Raw genomic sequence first — 20307 nt, forward strand, 5'->3', positions numbered from 1 at the left:
GCCCACATTTAACAATTCTTAATGAACTGACCCTAGGGAGGTCAGAGTACCTGGTGGATGATCACATCATTTGATCAGTGATGAAACCAGTTCTAAATCTAAAACAGTAAAAACTTCTAGTAAAAAAGACTCACGTGAGATAAAAACAATGAAAATCCTTTTAAAGTCTACCGAATTTAAATTAATGTAAACTGAATTTTTAAAGTTCAGTTATAAAATCAGAGTACTACACATCCTATATTCCATTTACCTAATCTTGACCCTATCTAGCAACATGTGCAATAGGATTAATATATGAATATACTTACAATAGCCTGTGAAGTTATTGAATACAGTCTGAAAAGAACATTCTAGTCTGGCTCACTAGTTTTTAAACTCCTAAAAAGTTATCTTACACTATGTAAATTTGAAGTCTAAGAAAGGTTATCCCGTAAATTAGCTAGCATCTTCAATTCTTATCATGCATGCTACCAATCATTAATTAGTTTTTTCCTTGAAAATTATAGCAGGTAACTGCAATTTTCCAGAACTGGTTAATTTAAGGTTACTTTAAATATCAAATATATATTGAGGCGCCTGGGTGGCTCAGTAGGTTAAGTGTCCAACTTCAGCTCAGGTCATGATCTCACAGTTCATGGGTTCAAGACCCATACTGGGCTCTGTGCTGACAGCTCAGAGCCTGGAGCCTGCTTCAGATTCTCTGTCTCCCTCTCTCTCTGTCTCTCCCCCACTTGAGCACGTGCTCTCTCCCCCTCTTTAAAAAATAAACATTAGGGGCGCCTGGGTGGCTCAGTCGGTTAAGCGGCTGACTTCAGCTCACGTCATGATCTCGCGGTCCATGAGTTCGAGCCCTGCGTCGGGCTCTGTGCTGACAGCTCAGAGCCTGGAGCCTGTTTCAGATTCTGTGTCTCCCTCTCTCTGACCCTCCCCTGTTCATGCTCTGTCTCTCCCTGTCTCAAAAATAAATAAAATGTTAAAAAAATAAAAAATAAACATTAAAAATATTTTAATATTGAAAAGCCTTAGTGGAGCCCGGCGGTAGACCTCGGAGGCTTCTCCACACAGCAGTGGGATCAGCATCTTCCTGGGATCACCAAGCCCCAGAAGCTGGGTTTCTTTAAACCAGGGCTGCTGTTTTCTGTTTCTCCCTGGGCTGCAAAAAGCTAGAAGATTTTTATCTAGCTCAAACAAGGCTGCTGGTATTCCTTTTTCCCGTGAGGCTGTTTGTGGCTGCAATTGCATGAAATCCCAATGGTGTAGACCAGTGGTGATGGATCTAGGAGTTCACCAACTGATACACTTTTCAATTTCTTTCTTGTCATCCTTGCTGGAGACTGAAAACACTTCTGTGAGACTTGACAATAGCTCCTCGGGTGCAAGTGTGGTAGCTATGGACAACAAAATCGAGCAAGCTATGGATCTGGTGAAAAGCCATCTGATGTATGTGGTTAGAGAGGAAGTGGAAACCCTTAAAGAGCAAATCAAAGAACTAATAGAGAAAAATTCCCTGGAGCAGGAAAACAATCTGCTGAAGACACTGGCCAGTCCTGAGCAGCTTGCCCAGTTTCAGGCCCAGCTGCAGACTGGCTCCCGCCCTGTGACCACACAGCCCCCAGCCCAGCCAGTGTTCCAGGGCTCAGGACCAACCGCATAGCCTCCCATGCCCCTGAAGAACTGGCCGCTGCTGTCTGAACTGAACAGACCAGAGAAGATATACAAGGGGGAATCCATCCACCTCTACAGTCACCCATTTCATTGCTCACTGCACAAGAGAAGTGAAGCTGACCTATGCCATTGTGTCTGTTTTCCAGTATTAAACACTCATGTGCTTCTGGCTTGAAGAAATTTCTTAGTTGGGTGAATTAAAGGTTAATCAGATAATTAGCATGGATATACTGGGACTTCATGCAGCTTGGCAGATATGTGAGAAGTGGTTCCATTCATGCTGAGGAGCTGTGTGCTTTTCCATCATCCCTTCCCTGCTCCCCATCCCTGCTCCCACGAGTTCTCTCCTGCTTGCACGTAGTTTACTCCATGGGGTTAGAAGCAGTGGGGCTCCAGTGGACTTTCCTCTCTCCTCTTCCCCATGAGGAACTTGAAAGGGAGGTCAGAGTAAAGACTGACACATAGTCTCACCTAAGATGAGGGGAAACATAGTTCATCATACAAATTGACGACTGTCACCAAAAATCCATAAAACGATAGTACTGTGCCTCTTTCTAAAACAGTAGATGACACAAAATTCTTTGAGATGGTGACAGGTAGCTGGGACCCAGGCTATCTTACCATGAAGGTTGTTTTGCTTATTGTATATTTGTGTATGTAGTGGAACTATTTTGTACAATAGAGGGCTGTAACTACTATTTATGTTGTACAGATTGAAATCTAGATGTCTGAAGAGGTGTGAATTGTCTTTTATACAGAGAGCTACAGGAAAAAATGCTACATGAAGAAAACTACACCTGAAGAAATTTTAAGAATCTGGCATCGTCAGTCACTTTGTGTAATCTGAACTCTTCTAGTTGCTGAATATCTTGAAGTAAATTCCTGTTCGCTGAAATCTTTTGATTGAGCTGGTTGAATACTTTGAAAAATGATCCATTCTAGCTAATGAAATGGATCTCCCAGTGGGGGTTTCTGCATATTACCTGTATAGTAGTTATACGCATTTGTTTCTGTGCATGTTCTCTACACAGTTGTAAGGTGTCACTGTATTTAACAGCTGCACTTGTCAACTTTCAATAAAGCATATAAAATGTTGATAAAATATTTTAATATCAAATATATATTAAAGATAGAAGAAAATGATAAACAGCGGCATCTGGGTGGCTCAGTCAGTTAAGCCTCTGACTTCAGCTCAGGTCATGATCTCATGGTTTGTGAGTTCAAGCCCCGCATCAGGCTCTGCGTGGAAAGCTCAGAGTCTGGAATCTACTTCAGATTCTGTGTCTCCCTCTGCCCTACCCAGTTCATACTCTGTCTCTCTTTCGCTCTCAAAAATAAACATTAAGAAAATATTTAAGAAGAAATAGCAAACATTAATAAAACCTGACCATTAGTAATGAACAGAGACAGAGTTTTGCTTATTCTGCCCCTTACTTGATTTTAAGACTCTAATGATTCCTATCTTTTACTGCCTCACATACGTATTTCATACCTAAAATTTTATATATGCTTTAAAAAAAATCTCACTCTACCTTAAAGTATGTTTCTTGAAACATTCTCAAAAGAGTATAATGACACTTTGAATTGTCATTCTGAGTTGTGTGTGTGTGTTTTATGATAATGATTAATGTTATAATTGTCTTAGAAGTGAGGGCATGGGGCACCTGGCTGGCTCAGTCAGAGGAGCATGCAACTCTTGATCTAGGGGTTAAGAGTTCGAGCCCCACATTTGGTACAAGGATTACTTAAATAAATAAAACTTAGAAAAAAATAAAGTGAGGGCAAAAGAGTTATATGGTAGTTTCAAGGACGACTCTGAAACCCAGTCCTTATTTCTCCCACCCACTAACCTTCACAGCGTTATCACTTCTTTATAAATAATACCATCAATCCTCTATCCACATTATTCCCAGCTAGCCAACATCCACAAGACCCAAGGACCAGCCCAGCTAGAGCCCTTCAGTGCTTTTCCACCAATACTGAATGCCTCATCTATCTCCTAAACTTAAAATCTATATATCCAAAAGGTTACTTCAACCTCAACCTGAACAGTCTTGTGCCTGGTAAAAAAATCTTTCAAGTATCAAGGAAAATGCTTTCCCCAGATAACCAAAAACTGAAAGAATTAAGCTCCAATGCATGTGCAGTACAAGAAACGTCATAAGAATATTCTTCAGGCATAAGAAAAATTGTACTAAACGGAAATCTGATTCTAGACCAGGAAATGAAGATCACCAAAAAGATAAATTTGTGGGGCGCCTGAGTGGCTCAGTCAGTTAAATGTCTGACTTCTGCTCGGGTCATGATCTCACAGTCTGTGGGTTCAAGCCTCACATGGGGCTCTGTGCTGACAGCTCGGAGCCTGGAGCCTGCTTAGGATTCTGTGTCTCCCTCTCTCTCTCTCTCTGCCCCTCCCCTGCTCGCACTCTCTCTCAATAATACATAAACTTTAAAAAAAAAAAAAAAGGTATATTTGTATGTAAATATAAAAGACTTTTTTCTCATTTTTAAATATCTTTAAAATATAATTAACTTACTTAACACAAACATACAATGTATTGTGGGGTATATAACATGTACATAGAAGTAGAATGTGTGACAACAGCAGCACAAATATGAGAGAGAGGAATGATGTATGTTGTCAAGATCTTGCACTATGAGGGAAACATTACAATGTTATTTGAAAGTAGAGCATAATGTTAAAGATGTATATTATAGGGGCGCCCTACGTGGCTCAGTTGGTTGGGCTGACCGTCTGACTCTTGATTTCAGCTCAGGTCATGATCTCACAGTTCATGAGTATGAGCCTGTGTAAGGCTCTGCACTGACAGCATGGAGCCTGCGTGGGCTTCTTGCTCTCCCTGTCTCATTGCCCCTGCCTCTCCTCTGCTCTCTCAAAATAAATAAACATTAAAAAAAAAAATGTGTATTAAAAACCCTACAGCAACTGTTTTAATTTTAAAAAAATTTTTTTTAATGTTTATTTTTGAGAGAGAGAGAGAGAAAGAGAGAGTGTGTGAGTGGGCAAGGGGCAGAGAGCGCAGGAGACACAGAATCCGAAGCAGGCTCCAGGCTCTGAGCTATCAACACAGAGCCCACATGGGGCTTAAACTCGTGAACCGCGAGATCATGACCTGTGCCGAAGTCAAATGCCAAACCGAATGAGTCACCCAGGAGGAGCCCAGCAACTGTTTTTTAATAAAAAGATAAATACAACAGTATCATAAAGAATACTCAATCTAAAGGGAGGCAAATAGGATAAAAGAAACAAAAATCAAGTGTGGAAAAAACAAAGTACAATATCAGAATGGCAGATTTAAATCCAAACATTTTGAGAATGATACTATGTTAAGGGTAAACATTGTAGTAATTACAATTAAAGACACAACTGTACGCTATCTATAAGAAGCCTACCTTAAAAACAAGTTAGAGGTAGGTTAAAACTAAGACAGAAAGATATACCACAAAACTATTAATCGAAAGAAGCATACAGTGGCTAGTAACAATGGAAAATGCAGAATCCAGAACAAGTAATACATTATCAGGGATAGAAAGGGCTATATAATGTTAAAAGAGTGGATTCATTAGGAAGATGTAATGATACTAAGTCTATTGTGATTTATAATAAAAAAATGTATTTAGTTTTGTTTCTAGCATAGAGATTCTAAAACCCTCAGAATTTCTTAAGTGAGAACTATAAAGATGTCTTATGTTAAGGAGGGGACTGTGAGAGAGCACCTAAAGATAGGGACTGTCTGGTTGCCAGGAGAACCAATTATATGATTAGAAGGCTGTAATTTTAGCCCCACTACCCTCTGACCTTTGGGGAGGGGGGGCTACAGGATGAATTAATCACCAAAGATCAATGATTTAATCAACTGTAGTTATGTAACTAAGCCATCATAAAAACCCAAAAGGACAGGGTTCAGAGAACTTCCAAGTTGGTGAACACGGAAAGATGCAGGGAGAGTGGAGCACCTGGAGAAGGCACACCCTTTCCTATGTATCTTGCCTCATGTGTCCCTTCCATTTGGCCATTCCTAAGTTATATCCTTATAATAAACTGTGATTTAGTAAATAAAGTGTTTCCCTGAGTCCTATGAGTCACTCTAGCAAATTAACCAAACCCAAAACGGGGGTCATTTTATCCTTCCAACTATACCAGGTTGGTCAGAACCCCAGGAGACAATCTAGATCTGTTAACTGGCATCTGAAGGAGAGAGACAGAGGCAGTCTTGCAGGACTGAGCCCTTCACCTGTAGAATCAAATGCTATGTCTAGGTAGACAGTGTCAGAATTGAATTGTAGGTCATCTAACTAATGTCCAGAAATTGTGCGGATGTGTGGGGAACCCCCGAGCCTCCCATACTGTAATTAGGTCTACACACACACACACACACACACACACACACACACAGTTAACACAGCTTCAAAATAAATGAAGGCAAGTACTAATTAAAGAATGGAAAGGAAAACAGTCAATCATTTTGGAGATTTTAATATTTCTCTCACAGTAACTGAAAGAAAACAAATAGAACAAAAAAACAAAGTTATAGAAGATTTGAACACAATCAACCAACATGTCCTAAACCAGCAGAATATTCTTTTCTAATGAACATGGAACATTCACAAAGCCATTATTCTGAGCCTCAAAAAAAAGTATCAATAAATTGAAAGGCCTAAAATCATACAGAATATATTCCTCCATTATGATATAATTAAACTAGAAAGGTATTTGGGAATAATCAAATATTTGGAAACAAAGCACAATTCTAATAACCCAGGAGTCACAGAGGAAATGACAAAGAGAAATCAGAAAATGCTTTGGATAGAATGAAAACAGAACCCATCAGAACTTGTAAGATATAGGTTAAGCAGTGTTTTGAGGAAAATGCCGTTACAAGAGAAAGTCCAAAACATAATGATCTGTTCCCAAAGTAAAAGGCTAGAAAAAGAAGTTAAACCTAAAGAAAGAAAAAAAATGAGAAATTGATAAAATAGAAATGGGCAAAGAAAAATCGATAGACAAAAACTTTTTTGGAAAAGGTCAATAAGTAATCCCTCAGGCAAATCAATACAAATCCTACAGACATTAAAAGAAAAATAAAGGAATTTTCTAAACAATGCTATAAAAAAAATTTTATAACTAAGATAAATGGACAAGTTTCTTGAAGGCCCATATGACAAAACTGGCTCAAGAGAAAAAAGAAATGCTGAACAGCTCTACAGCTCTTAAAATACACTGAATTTGAGTTTAAAAGTTTCTTACAAAGAAAACTACAGACCCGGATTGCTTCACTCCTCAGTTCAATCATATATTCCAAGTACAAAAACATGCCAACCCTACACAAATTCTTTCAAAAAGCAGAAGGAAGGAATAGTTCTTAAGCTCATTTAATCAGGCTAGTGTTACCTTCGTACCAAAATCAGAGAATAACATTACATTATAAAAAAGAAAACTATACTCCCATACTTCTTCACGACAGTGGATACAAAAATCATTAACAATATCTGAGTAAATCCAGAAAAAAAAAATTTTAATATTTATTAATTTTTGAGAGAGACAGAGAGACAGAGACAGAGACAGAGCATGAGCGGGGGAAGGACAAAGACAGAGGGAGACACAGAATCCGAAGCAGGCTCCAGGCTCTGAGCTGTCAGCACAGAGCCTGACACAGGGGTCAAGCCCACGAACCATGAGATCATGACCTGAGCAGAAGTCAGAGGCTTAACTGAATGAGTCACTCAGGCGCCCCCAGAAAAAATTTTAAAGAGAATAAAATTCATGACCAACTGAGGAAAATCCCAGCAATGCAAGCTTCGTTTAACATTCAAAATCAATGTGATTCACTACACTAACAGACTAAAAAATAAAAAACACCATATGATCATCAACATATATAAACAAAAGCATGTGACACATTTCAACACCCATAAGAACCACAATCCAGCAAAGATCTTCGATCTATTAAGCCTATCTACAAAAAGCCTAAGCTAACATACTTAATATGGTGAACGACTAAACGCCTTCTCCCTAAGATCAGGAACAAGATAAAGGTATCTGCACCAGTGCAATAAGGCAAGAGAGAAGAAATAAAAGGCATACAGATTGGAAAGAGAAAAGTAAACTGCTTTTACTTGCAGATAACATGACTGTGTATGTACACAAATAATAAACTACAAAAGACTTTCAGAACTAATAAATGAATGAAACAAAGCCACACAATACAAGGTGTATACAAAAATCAAATGCATTTCCATACAGACCTAAGTAGCCAAACAATCTGAAAAAGAACAACGTTGAAGGAGTTACACTATCTGACTTAAAGAATTATTATAAAGCTGGAATCGTCAATAGAATGATATTGGTGTAAGACTAGATAAAAAGATAAATGGAACAGAATAAAATGGAGAACACACACACACATACACACACACACAAAGGTTAAGTTTTTGGCAAAAGTGTCCAGGTAATTCAGTGGGAAGAAATCCTTTGCGACAAATGATGCTAAAACAAATGGGTATCAATATTTTAAAAAGGAAAAGACAAAAGAGTAGATTTTTATTTTATTTTATTCTCTTCTACTCTATTTTATTTTAGAGAGAGAGGGCGAGTGGGGGAAGGACAGAGGGAGTGGAGTGGAAGAGAGTGAATTTTAAGCAGGCTCCATGCCCAGCACACAGCCAACATGGGGTGCTCGATCTCATGACTGTGAAATCATGACCTGAGCAGAAATCAAGAATCAAATGCTTAACTGTGCAGGTGCCCGAGTAGACATTTTATAACAAAAGATACAGACACAGCAAATATGCACATCAAAATATGTTTCATATTAGACATCAGAGAAATGCAAAATTAAAACTACAATTACATACAATACTTGCAACTAGTATATATGTGCCTAAAATTTAAAAACTTGACATATAAAATGTTGCCGAAAATGTAGAACAAATGGTTATGTGCTATGCAGAATTCTAAGATGGCCCTCTGAAATTCCCAGCCCTAGGTATACAAACATCTTTTCTCAGTTATTCAAATACTAATCTAGGTATTGGCTCAAAGGGATTTTGTATATGTAATTAAGATTCCAAATTAGTTGACCATAAGATAAGACTATTCAGGTGGGTCTGTTCTAATCATAAGAGCCTTTTAAAAGCAAAAAGGGGAGGGGCGCCTGGGTGGCTAAGTCGGTTGGCGGCCGACTTCGGCTCAGGTCATGATCTCACAGCTCGTGAGTTCGAGCCCCGTGTCAGGCTCTGGGCTCGAGCTCACAGCTCGTGAGTTCGAGCCCCGTGTCAGGCTCTGGGCTGACAGCTCGGAGCCTGGAGTCTGCTTCGGATTCTGTGTCTCCCTCTCTCTCTGCCCCTAACCCACTCGCATTCTGTCTCTGTCTCTCTCAAAAATAAATAAACATTAAAAAAAATTTTTTTTTAAATAAAATAAAATAAAAGCAAAAAGGGGAAGTCAGAGATTCAAACCATGAGAATTCAAGACTAGGGAGTAGCCCCATGCCACTGAATGCAGGCAGCTTGTAAGGGCTAAGAGTAGCCTCTAGCGGACAGTAAACCAAGGAGCAGAGAGCTCAGTCCTACAAGAGCAAGAAACTGAATTCTACCAACAACATAAATGACCTCAGAAACAGAATCTTCCCCAGAACCTCCAGACAAGAACTCACTCTGGCTGACACCTGGATTTCAGCCTTGTGATTCCCTGAAGAGAGACCCCATGTTAAACTAGCATTACGGTTAAGTGCTGTTTTAAGCCACTAAATTTACGGTTATTTGTAACACAGCAATAGAATCAACACCCAGACGTATACAGTATATGTAGCTAAAAGTAAAAATGTTGACATGACAAGTGTTGGTGAAGATAGAGAACTGAAATTTTTATGCAGAATAACACATTTTGGAAAACAATTTGATGGATTCTTTAATAATTTTTTAAGTGTATTTATTTTTGAGAGAGAGAGAGAGAGAGAGAGAGAGAGAGAGCAAGCAGGAGAGGGGCACAGAGAGAGAGAGAGAGAGAGAGAGAGAATCCCAAATAGGCTCTGCCCTGTCAGCAGGGAGCCTGATGTGTGGCTCAAACTCACAAACTGTAAGATCATGACCTGAGTGGAAACCAAGAGTCAGATGCTTAGCCGACTGAGCCACCCAGGTGCCCCTGACGGATTCTTAATAGTAAGTTTAACATAACATTCAGAAATAAAAACATGTCCACATAAAGATTTGTACACATATATCCACAGAAGCTCTGTTGTTAACAGTCCAAACAAGAAACAATCTAAATGTCCACCAACCATCAAATGGATAAACTGTGGTGTATCCAGACAATGGAGTACTACTGGGTAGTGAACAGGAAAAGACTACTGATACACACAACAAAATAAATCAATTTCAAAATCAGTAAGCTAAGTGAAAGAAGCCAGATACAAAACATTACATACTGCATGATTCCATTTATAAGTAACAGAAAAGGCAAACTATAGTTACCAAAAGATCAGGGGTTGCTAGGATTTAAGAGGGTATCAGGTAACATTTTAGAGTGACAAGAAATGTTCTACATCTTGATTGTGGAAGTGCTTACGAAACTATACATCTGTCAAGACATATTAACTGTATGCCTGAAATTGGTTAATTTTACTATATGTAAGTTATACCTCAATAAAACTGATCTCAAGTATAATGGAATTGCTTTATAACTCATAGATTCAAGTCTCTAGTTAAGAAATATAAACATCTCAAGGTGCCTGGGTGGCTCAGTTGGTTAAGCATCTGACTCTTGGTTTTAGCTCAGGTCATGATGTCACGGTTCCTGAGTTTAGCCCCACATCGGGCTCCTATACCCTGGCAGTGCAGGGCCTGGTTGAGATTCTCTCTCCTTCTCTCTCTGCCCCTCCTCCACTCACTCTCTTTCCCTCTCTCTCAAAATAACTTAAAAAAAAAAATATATATATATGTAATTATATATATATATATATCTCATCACTTTCTTTTAAAATAGTAATAGTTTCCTCTCATATAATTCAAGAACTATATGGATTTTTGTTTATATAACATACTCATTTCAAGGCAGCAAATTAATATTTTTAGATTAATTTTCAATGAGAAACCAGAAGCTTATAGTAATTTTAATTCTAATACAGTCTAATTATAGTCCTTCTAATTCTTTCATCCTTTACTTACTCCCCTTCTTAGATCTTAAACTCCATGAAGGCAGCAATTGTTTTCATTATCCTTTGATATCCCTTGCCAAATTTAACACTGTCCTAAATTTATGCAAGGAAGTATTTTATAGGTGCATGTAAAAATCCAGATAGCCTTTAGGAACCTGGTTTAAGTGGCATGTTAAGCATCAACATATTAAAGAACATGTTTGGGGCACCTGGGTGGCTCAATCAGTTAAGCATCCAACTCTTGATTGTGGTTCAGGTCATTATCTCATGGTTCATGAGATCAAGCCCTGAGCCACACATTGGACTCTGTGCTGACAGCATGAAGCCTGCTTGGGATTTTCTCTCTCTCTGCCCCTCCCCTGCTCACACACTCTCTCTCTCTCTCTCAAAATAAATAAACACAAAAAACAAACAAAACGAACGAACATAGTTAAAGGGTATATTATTCAATAAATTCTTAAACGTCCAGTTATTAAAGAACTTTAGATTTTTGCTTCCCTTGATACTCACCCTCATAAGTATCTACTAAGCACTTGGATGTCCAATAAGCAGGCAGTACTCTAATACTTAAGTAATATTTATAGTTCCCAAGAAGAGCCTATAACCAAATAAGACAATGTTGTCACCTCTTGAAGTCTACTAAAGATAAATGTCTACATATTCTGACAGTAGCCCTTTGAAAATAGTCTAAAATTTACAGTATGCATTCATAAAATTTATTTTTATTCTCTTACATCTAGACACTTCAAGATCAAAGTAACTCTAAACAAAATGAAATAAAAGAGATCTAAAAATACTTTCATTTCTTTGCCAGAAATATTCCTATTCCTGATTTAATGTGTATCAAAATTGATAACTACAATATGGTAAATTTGAAAAATACTAAATAAGAAAAAGTGAGAGTCCAAAAGTCTTCATCTGCTGAAAGACAAAGTTTGCCAACTTCCCACAGTTAATATAATTATAAAGAAATCAGTTTCTAAAGTAAAATCACTAACCATCTTAATACTTGTTTGAGGACAGATTATTTCTTACTCTCAGAAGTATACAACAAGGGGTTCAAACTGTGGATAGATCAATTTGGGTGAAAGGAAGTGAAAAGATCATAGACTTCAAGGGACCAATCTCTTGTCTCTATCAGGCTGAGTTCACAAGTACCCCTTTCTCTAGACCTGACTTTTCCATTCAGGAAACAGGGAAGTTTGGGGGCACCTTGGTGGCTCAGTTGGTTAAGTGTTTGACTTTAGATCTTGGCTCAGGTCACGATAGTTTCGTGAGTTCGAGCCTTGCATCAGGCTCTGAGCTGACAGCGCAGAACCTGTTTGGGAATCTCTCTCTCTCTCTCTCTCTCTCTCTCTCTCTGTCACTCCCCCACCTCTGCGTGTGCACACACTCGCTCTCTAAATAAACTTAAAAGATAAAAATAAAGTTATTTTAAAAAGTTCAACTAGATGATTTCAAGGGATCCTCCTAGGTATATTGTTTTTTGACTACTAATGAAGATGCTAGACATACTTAAATATGGAAGAGAGAAGGAAAGGGAGGGAGATAGGGAGAGAGAAGGCAGACATGGAATGTCAAGAAACACCTTGAAGCATCCTGCTGGTCCAGAAGACAAAAGTTTCCCAAACAGAGTATGCTTAACTTTATATTATGTTCTTTTGTGAGCCAGTACAACAGACAGTATAAGAAAAGGCAATAAATCTCAAAAACAGCAGATGCTGTTAGCAATACAAATCAAACATGACCTTAGTTATAGCAACAAATCTGGCAACAGGGATTTTGTAGATACTCTATAAAAATTAGTTATGATGCTATCGTATGACAGAAATGTTCGTTAATACAGTATACCACTGTTAAAGTGACCAGTTTTCCAACAGAAGTTAGTAACATCTGACCTTGTCAAATTATTTTAGGAGAAAAACAAAACCCTAAAATTTTCTAGCCTGATAAATACTCCAAAATTTTACTCTATAACTTCACCTAGTAAATGATTGAAGGTACATAATGTTAACTATTTTAAAGAGCCTACTGCATATTGGGGCCTGAAATAGTGATACCTATTATTTTATTTTGCAGTTTAAAATTTACCTAATAGCTAACCTAACCAATCCTATTTTTCTCTTCTAAAATTAACCATGATTTCTGTATGTTTACCTTATATCCTACAAACTTGTTGAACTCATTAGTTCTAGTTTTTTGTTTGTAGATTTCCCAGGATTTCCTATGTAGACAATCATGTCATCAGCAAATAGGGAGATTTTCCTCCTTTCCAATCTGTATACCTTTATTTTTTTCTTCCCTTATTCCAGCTAGAGCTTTCATCACTACGTTGAAAGAGTGGTGAGAGCAGATATTTGCCTTGTTACTGATCTCATGGGAAAAGCATTCAGTCTTTGCCATTAAGTATAATGTTACCTATAGGTTTGATTTTTTTTTAAATCTTATTTATTTTTGAGAGAGAGACAGAGTACGAGAAGGGGACAGGCAGAGAGAGAGGGAGACACAGAATCTGAAGAAGGCTCCAGGCTCTGAGCTGTCAGCACAGAGCCCAACACGGGGCTTGAACCCACAAACCGCAAGATCACGACCTGAGCTGAAGTCAGCCGCTTAACTGAGCCACCCAGGCGCCCCCCTCCTATAGGTTTTTATAGATATTCCATAACCAACTGAGTTAGTTCCCCCATGTATGTATTTTTATTTTTTTTAAAGAAACCATGAATGGGTCCTGAATTTTATTAAATGCCTTTTCCATCAAATTATGTGATCATGTGAGTTTTCTTTAGTTGTTCATACAGATTATTTATACTGAGTTTCAAATAGTGAACCAGTTGTGCATCCCTGCAGTGAGCTCATACTTGGTTATAGTATACAATTTTCTTTCCATTCTGCTTAACTAACTCTATCTGCTTACATTCTGTTAAAAATTTTACATATACATTAATATGGGAAAGTTGATAGTGTTTGTACTTTTGGGGGCAGGTATCAAGGTAATGGGGGCTACTCAAATCATCTATTTCATATTGGGTGAACGGTAGTGGTTTGTATTTTTAAAGAAACGGTCCATTACATTACATCAAAGTTGTCAAATTTATATGTGAGTTGTTCATAGTATATCCATATGATCTTTGCCAGGTCTGAAGGGTCTATGGTGATACCCTCCACTTCATTCCTGATACTGAGAATTTGTTTCCTCTTTTATTCCTCCCCATCTTGTAGAGGTTTATCAATTTATTGATCTTTCTGAAGACCCAACTCTTGATTTCATTCATTTTCTCTGTTTTTGTCTTCAATTTCACTGATTTCTGCTTTTATCTTTATTTCCCCCTTCTTTGCTTTGAGTAGATTTTGCTGTTTTTTATCTTTTTTCAGGTTCTTGAGATGGGAGTTCACGATTACTGAGACTTTTTTTTTTTCTGAAATGTGCATTTAGCGCTGTTAAGTTTCCTTCTCAGCACTGCTTTAGCTACATCCCACAAATTTGTTCAATGGATTGTATTCTTACTGTGTTTTGTTTTTCATTAGTTATTCTTCAGTGCATGACACATAGAAAATACTTAATAATATTTTTGAATTATCACTGAAATATGCTTTTGTTGTAAATCTTTATTAGGTACATCCATTTTTGTTATTTCTTTGGAAAATGTATTAAGTTCCAAACAACTGTCATATGAACTTTAAACACAGTCCATTCACCAATTAATCATCTTTATGCCAACCCAAAATTTTTACAGGAGTGTATGTCCAAAAAGTTAAGAATGATATCTTCCAGGGGCGCCTGGGTGGCGCAGTCGGTTAAGCATCCGACTTCAGCCAGGTCACGATCTCGCAGTCCGTGAGTTCGAGCCCCGCGTCGGGCTCTGGGCTGATGGCTCAGAGCCTGGAGCCTGTTTCCGATTCTGTGTCTCCCTCTCTCTCTGCCCCTCCCCCGTTCATACTCTGTCTCTCTCTGTCCCAAAAATAAATAAACGTTGGAAAAAAAAAAAAATTAAAAAAAAAAAAAAAAAAAAAAAGAATGATATCTTCCAGTGTTTAATACACTATAAGCAATTAATAAAAGGAAGGATTTAAGAATAAGATTTCATTCCCAAAGGTGTAAGATACTTCTCAAGTAGCAACAGACACAACAAAAGCTTTATTAAAGCAGAGACCTCTCTGAAAGTCTAGGTTTGCAAAAACCCTGCTGGCTCTTTTCATCTGGTTTTACTTATAACAATAACATTATTTCCATCAAATTAAAACAATTCTTTATATAAAGTCCTAATATCTCAGACTAAGTTCAGATGCACTAACTTAAATTTTTAAATAACTACCTTGGTTCCGGGGCTCCTGCTAGGTGGCTCAGTCAGTTAGGCATTTGGTTTTGGCCCCAGGTCATGATCTCATGGTTCATGGGTTTGAGCCCTGCACTGGGCTCTGTGCTGACAGCAGGGTGCCTGCATGAGAGTCTCTCTCTCCCTCTCTCTCTGCCCCTCCCTGTTGTTCTCTCTCTCTCTCCCCCACCCCTCTCAAAATAAACTTAAAAGAAAAAACTACCTTAGTTCAAACAAAACATGCAAAACAATAAATGTTACTTTGTCAACTTCTCATGGGCTTTTTTTAAAGGCAAAAGCTGACAGATCTAGAAAGTAATCTTTACAAGTTAGCTTTGTAAATATAAATATGGATGGAAAAAAGAAAAGTTTACTGAATACAAAAAAAAAGAAATAACATTTATGTGCTGGGCACTCTTTTAGAGACTTTACATACATTTATCTCATTTATCCTCCAAACAATCTTCTTGGTAAATAGGGATGTCAAGGTTAAGCAACTTGCACAAGGTCACAAAACTGGTAGTGACAGAGACCAAATTTGAACTCACACTAACATAATTCCCATAGTATTCTCACCAATATATGATAAAGCTATATCCTCTCTATATTATATAAGAGAAGCTGTAAGTTACTGAAACCGTTTTCCTCTCATCTTGGAAAACTTAGGTTCAAGTGGCTAGTCACTGCCAACTTACACTGACAAAGCAATTTAAAATGTGTTGTTCATATATCTAACATAGTCTCAATCACAAAAACGAGACAATAATAGGGTATGAGATAGGTGGAGACAGCTGAGGAGAATAGTATAGCAATGGAAAATATAAAACACTATATTACACAGAAACCATCCAACAACTTGGAACAATAATTTGGTATTATATTTTAATTTAAAAACATACATAATCCTAAAACAAAATAGAAAACTCTGTATGCATAGCATTTTCAGTAATTATAATTAAGAAAATAATCTCAGAACAGAGGAAATATAACCCCAGTAGTAGCACAGTTCTGGATGATGGTAACTACCCTAACTACCCTAACTAGTATACCAACTACCCTAACTAGTGTGAAAGTAAGCAGTTCAAAGTATAAGTTAGTAAAACAAAAGGTCAAGGAAGACTAAAGCAAGATGTGCATAAACAATTAAGGAATGGAGGATCCTAGAGGGAAAATGTGACATAGATACTAAATTGTGAATGAAAAACTGGAGTATCCAGGAAGATGTTAGATGGCAGCAATGAAAAGAGATAAAGGAAAACACAGATAGAAGGAAATGACTCTGCGTGAGAATTAAGAAGTAATAATCTATTAGGGGGTTGCCAAACTATGGCCCCAAGCATATCAGGCCTACCACCTCTAGGGGTTTGGTTTGGTTTTTTCAGTGATTATCTTTTTTTTTTTTAATTGAAGCATCACTGACATATACTAGTTTCAGGTGTACAACATGATTTAGTATTTGTATATATTGTGAAATGATCACCATAGTAAGTCTAGTTAACATCAATCACCATAGACAGTCACAAAATTTTTTTTCTTGTGATGAGAACTTTTTTTTTTAATGTTTATCTGAGAGAGAGAGAGAGAGGGCGCACATGCACACACACAAGCAGAGGAGGGACAGAGAAAAAGGGAGAGTCCCAAGCAGGCTCCAGGCTGTAAGCACAGAGCCCAACATGGGACTCAATCCCACAAACTGTGAGATCATGACCTGAGCGGAAATCAAGAGTCAGACACTTAACCGACTGAGCAATCCAGGCACCCCTCTTGTGATGAGAACTTTTAAGATGTACTCTCGTAACAACTTTCAAATATGCAGTACGGTATTATTAACTATAGTTGCCATGCTGTAGATCTCATGACTTACTTTATAACTAAAGTTTGTATATTTTGACCACCTTCACCTATTTCATCCACCATCTCTTGCCTCTGGCAACTACCAATCTATTCTCTGTACCCATGAATTCAGTTTTTGGTTTTGTTTTTAAGATTCCACAGGTGAGATCATACAGTAATTTTCTTTATCTTATTTCACTTAGCATATTGCCCCCAATCCACATTGTTGCAGATGGATTCCTTTTTTTATGACAGTGATATTCCACCCTACACACACACACACACACACACACACACACACACCATAGTTTCTTACCCATTCATCCATCCATCCATTAATAGATGCTTAGGTTGCTTTATGTCTTGGCTACCGTAAATGTTACAATGAACATGAGTGTACATACATCTTTCAGAGTTAGTGTTTTCATTTCCTTCAGATAAGTGCCCAGAAGTGGAACTGCTGGCTCATACTGGCTTCTATTTTTAATTTTAATTTTCATGCTGGCTTCTATTTTTAATTTTTTGAGGAACCTCCATGCTGTTTTCTATAGTGGCTGCACCAACTTAACACCAATAGTGCACAAGTGTTCTCTTTCCTCCACATCCTCCACATCAAAACTTATTATTTGGCTTTTTAGTAACAGCCATTCTAACAGGTGTGAAGTAATATCCCACTGTGGTTTTAATTTGCATTTCCCTGATGATTAGTGATGCTAAGCATCTTTTCATGTACCTGTTTTCCACCTGCATGTCTTCTTTGGAAAAATGTCTATAGAGATCCTCTGCCTATTTTTTAAATTGGACTGTCATTTTGCTATGAAGTTGTAGGGTTCTTTATATATTGTGGATAATACCCCTTTATCAGATATATGATTTATTAATATTTTTCCCAGTCAGGTTTCCTTTTCATTTTGTTGACAGTTTCCTTTGCCATGCATGAGCTTTTTAGTGTGACAGTCCCACTTGTTCACTTTGTCTTTTGTTGCCTTTGCTTTTGCTGTCAAATCCAAAAAATCATCACCAAGACAAATGTCCATTAGCTAAGTTCTCTTCCAGTTTTATGGTTTTACATTTAAGTCTTTAATCCATTTTGAATTGATTTTTGTATATGGTGTAAGATAGTGGTCCAGTTTCACTCTTTTGCATGTGCCTGTCCAGTTTTCTAAACATCATTTACTGAAGAGACCAGACCATCCTCTTCTCAATGTGTAGTCTTTGTTCCTTTGTCATAAATTAATTGACCATATATATGTGTAGGTTATTTCTGGGATCTATATTCTGTTCCACTGATCTAGGTGTTTGTTTTTATGCCAGTACCATTCTGTTCTGATTACCATAGCTTTTATGGGTTTGGTTTTTTAACATAATAGCTTTAAGGACCCCTTGGTGGGTCAGTCGGTGAAGTGTCCAACTCTTGATTTCAGCTCAGGTCATGATCCCAGCGTCGTGGGATCAAGCCCCGTGTTGGGCTCTGCGCTAAGCATGGGGTCTGCTTAAGATTCTCTCTCCCTCCCTCTGCCCCTCTCCCCTACTCCACACTCTAAAATAAATAGCTTTATACTGAAATATAATTCACATTCCATACAATTTACCCACCTGAAGTGGATGGTTTTTCATAGAGTTGTGCAGCCATTACCACAATCAAATTCCTCACACTAAAAAGAATGCCCATATCCACTGACAGTCACTCCCCATCTCCCTGACTCATCCTACTAATCTACCTTCTGTTTTTACATACTTTCCCATTCTGAATACCACATATAAATGCAACCATACAGTATGTATTCCATAACTGGCTTCTTTTACTTAGAATATTTTCAAGGTTCATTCATGTAATACAGCAAGAATCAATACTTCATTTTTACTGCCAATAATATTATATGGACATACCACAATTTATTTAATCTGTGTACATGTGGCCTGTTTCCATTTTTTTTTTTTTTGGCCATTATGAATAATACTGTATAAACATTCATATACAAGTTTTTTCTTTCATTACTTGTGAATACTTGGGTATGGAATTACGAGGTTATATAACAACTCTATGTTTAATATGTTATAGAAATGTTTTATAAAGCAGCTACAACACTTACATCCCCACCAGCAATGTTATGAGGATTTTGATTTCTCCGTATCCTCACCAACACTTATCTGGTCTTTCTGATTATAGCCATGCTTAGTGGGTATGAAGTGGTATCTCTTTTTGGTTTTGATTTGCATTTCTCTAGTGATATTGAGCATCTTCTCATGTGTTTATTGGACATGTGTTTATCTTCTCTGGAGAAATGTCTGCTCAAATCCTTTGCTCACTTTTTAGCTGGGTTTTTTATTGTTGAATTGTAAGACTTCTTTATATATTCTAGACAGAAGTCTCTTATCAGTCTATGAATTGTAAAAATTTATCCCATTCAGTGGGTTGTCTTTTCATTTCCTTGATGTTCTTCGAAGCATAAAAGTTAACTTTTATGATGTTCAATTTATTTTTCTTTTGATGTCTGCACTTTTAGAAAGAATTCGCCACCTGTGTTTGTATACTAAGGTTTTTTTTTTGCAACACAGCCATGCTCATTTGTTGTGTATTATCTATAGCTGCTTCAAGCTACAATGGCAGTTTAGTAGTTGCAAAAGACTGTATGGCGCCCACAAAGCCTAAAATATTTACTGTCTGGTCTTTTACTGGAAGTTTTCCAACTTGTTCCTTCACTTGAGGCGGCTGCTGCGCAAGGCAAGTGATATCCTTGGTAAGGAAGCAGAATTTTGATTAGGGTAACCTAGGTACAAAAAATACTTTTGTGAAGAGGCTGACAACACAGGGTTATAGCCACGTATTGGTGAGGGAAGAAATACAGTATTAACATCAGAAACCAGATATAATTTCACTGCCTACAATCCCATCAGTAATCAGTGACTTCTGTTCAGAGCACCAAATAAAATACTGAGCTTGTTTTTATTACATAAGGCCTAGTGATGGAAGGTAAGCTAGGGACAATTTATAAGATCTGCCTTGAAGGAAGGTGGTCAAAAGGCACAAAGGTCTTTTTTTGGTATGTAAGAAACCTGGAAAATACAATGGAACTTAAGAAAAAATCTGTAATGAGACTTGGAACCTAATAAAAAGAGACACTTGAGAAAGTGCTCCCTGCTTTTTTTTCCTTCAGGCATATGCTGGTATATGAAATTGTGGCGGTCCTCTTTGGACAAGTGGACCTTTAATGTGATCTTGACCTATGTCCCTGATGAAACTGGATGAACTGCTGAACCACTCTGTTAACTCTGATTCTGGGCTTCTCATTTTGTGAATTAGTACATTCCTTATTATT

The 20307-nt window shown here is 37.6% G+C and overlaps 2 protein-coding genes across 2 annotated transcripts in view; one reads left to right on the forward strand and one right to left on the reverse strand.

The window, feature by feature from the left end:
- PPP3R1 (protein phosphatase 3 regulatory subunit B, alpha) overlaps nucleotides 1-20307 on the reverse strand; it is a 69293-nt gene that overhangs the window by 33725 nt on the left and 15261 nt on the right. The gene's annotated exons all lie outside the window — the stretch shown is intronic.
- Nucleotides 1241-1654, forward strand: LOC115510657 (TSC22 domain family protein 1). Its single transcript, XM_030310731.1, has one exon. It carries the CDS (start codon nucleotides 1241-1243, stop codon nucleotides 1652-1654), a length of 414 nt encoding a protein of 137 aa, XP_030166591.1.

The sequence above is a fragment of the Lynx canadensis genome, chromosome A3 (genome assembly GCF_007474595.2).
Source record: "Lynx canadensis isolate LIC74 chromosome A3, mLynCan4.pri.v2, whole genome shotgun sequence".
NCBI classification, from domain to species: domain Eukaryota; kingdom Metazoa; phylum Chordata; class Mammalia; order Carnivora; family Felidae; genus Lynx; species Lynx canadensis.

Excerpts from the sequence above, each read along its gene's own strand:
- LOC115510657 (XM_030310731.1), top strand. The coding sequence starts at position 1,241 with ATGAAATCCCAATGGTGTAGACCAGTGGTGATGGATCTAGGAGTTCAC.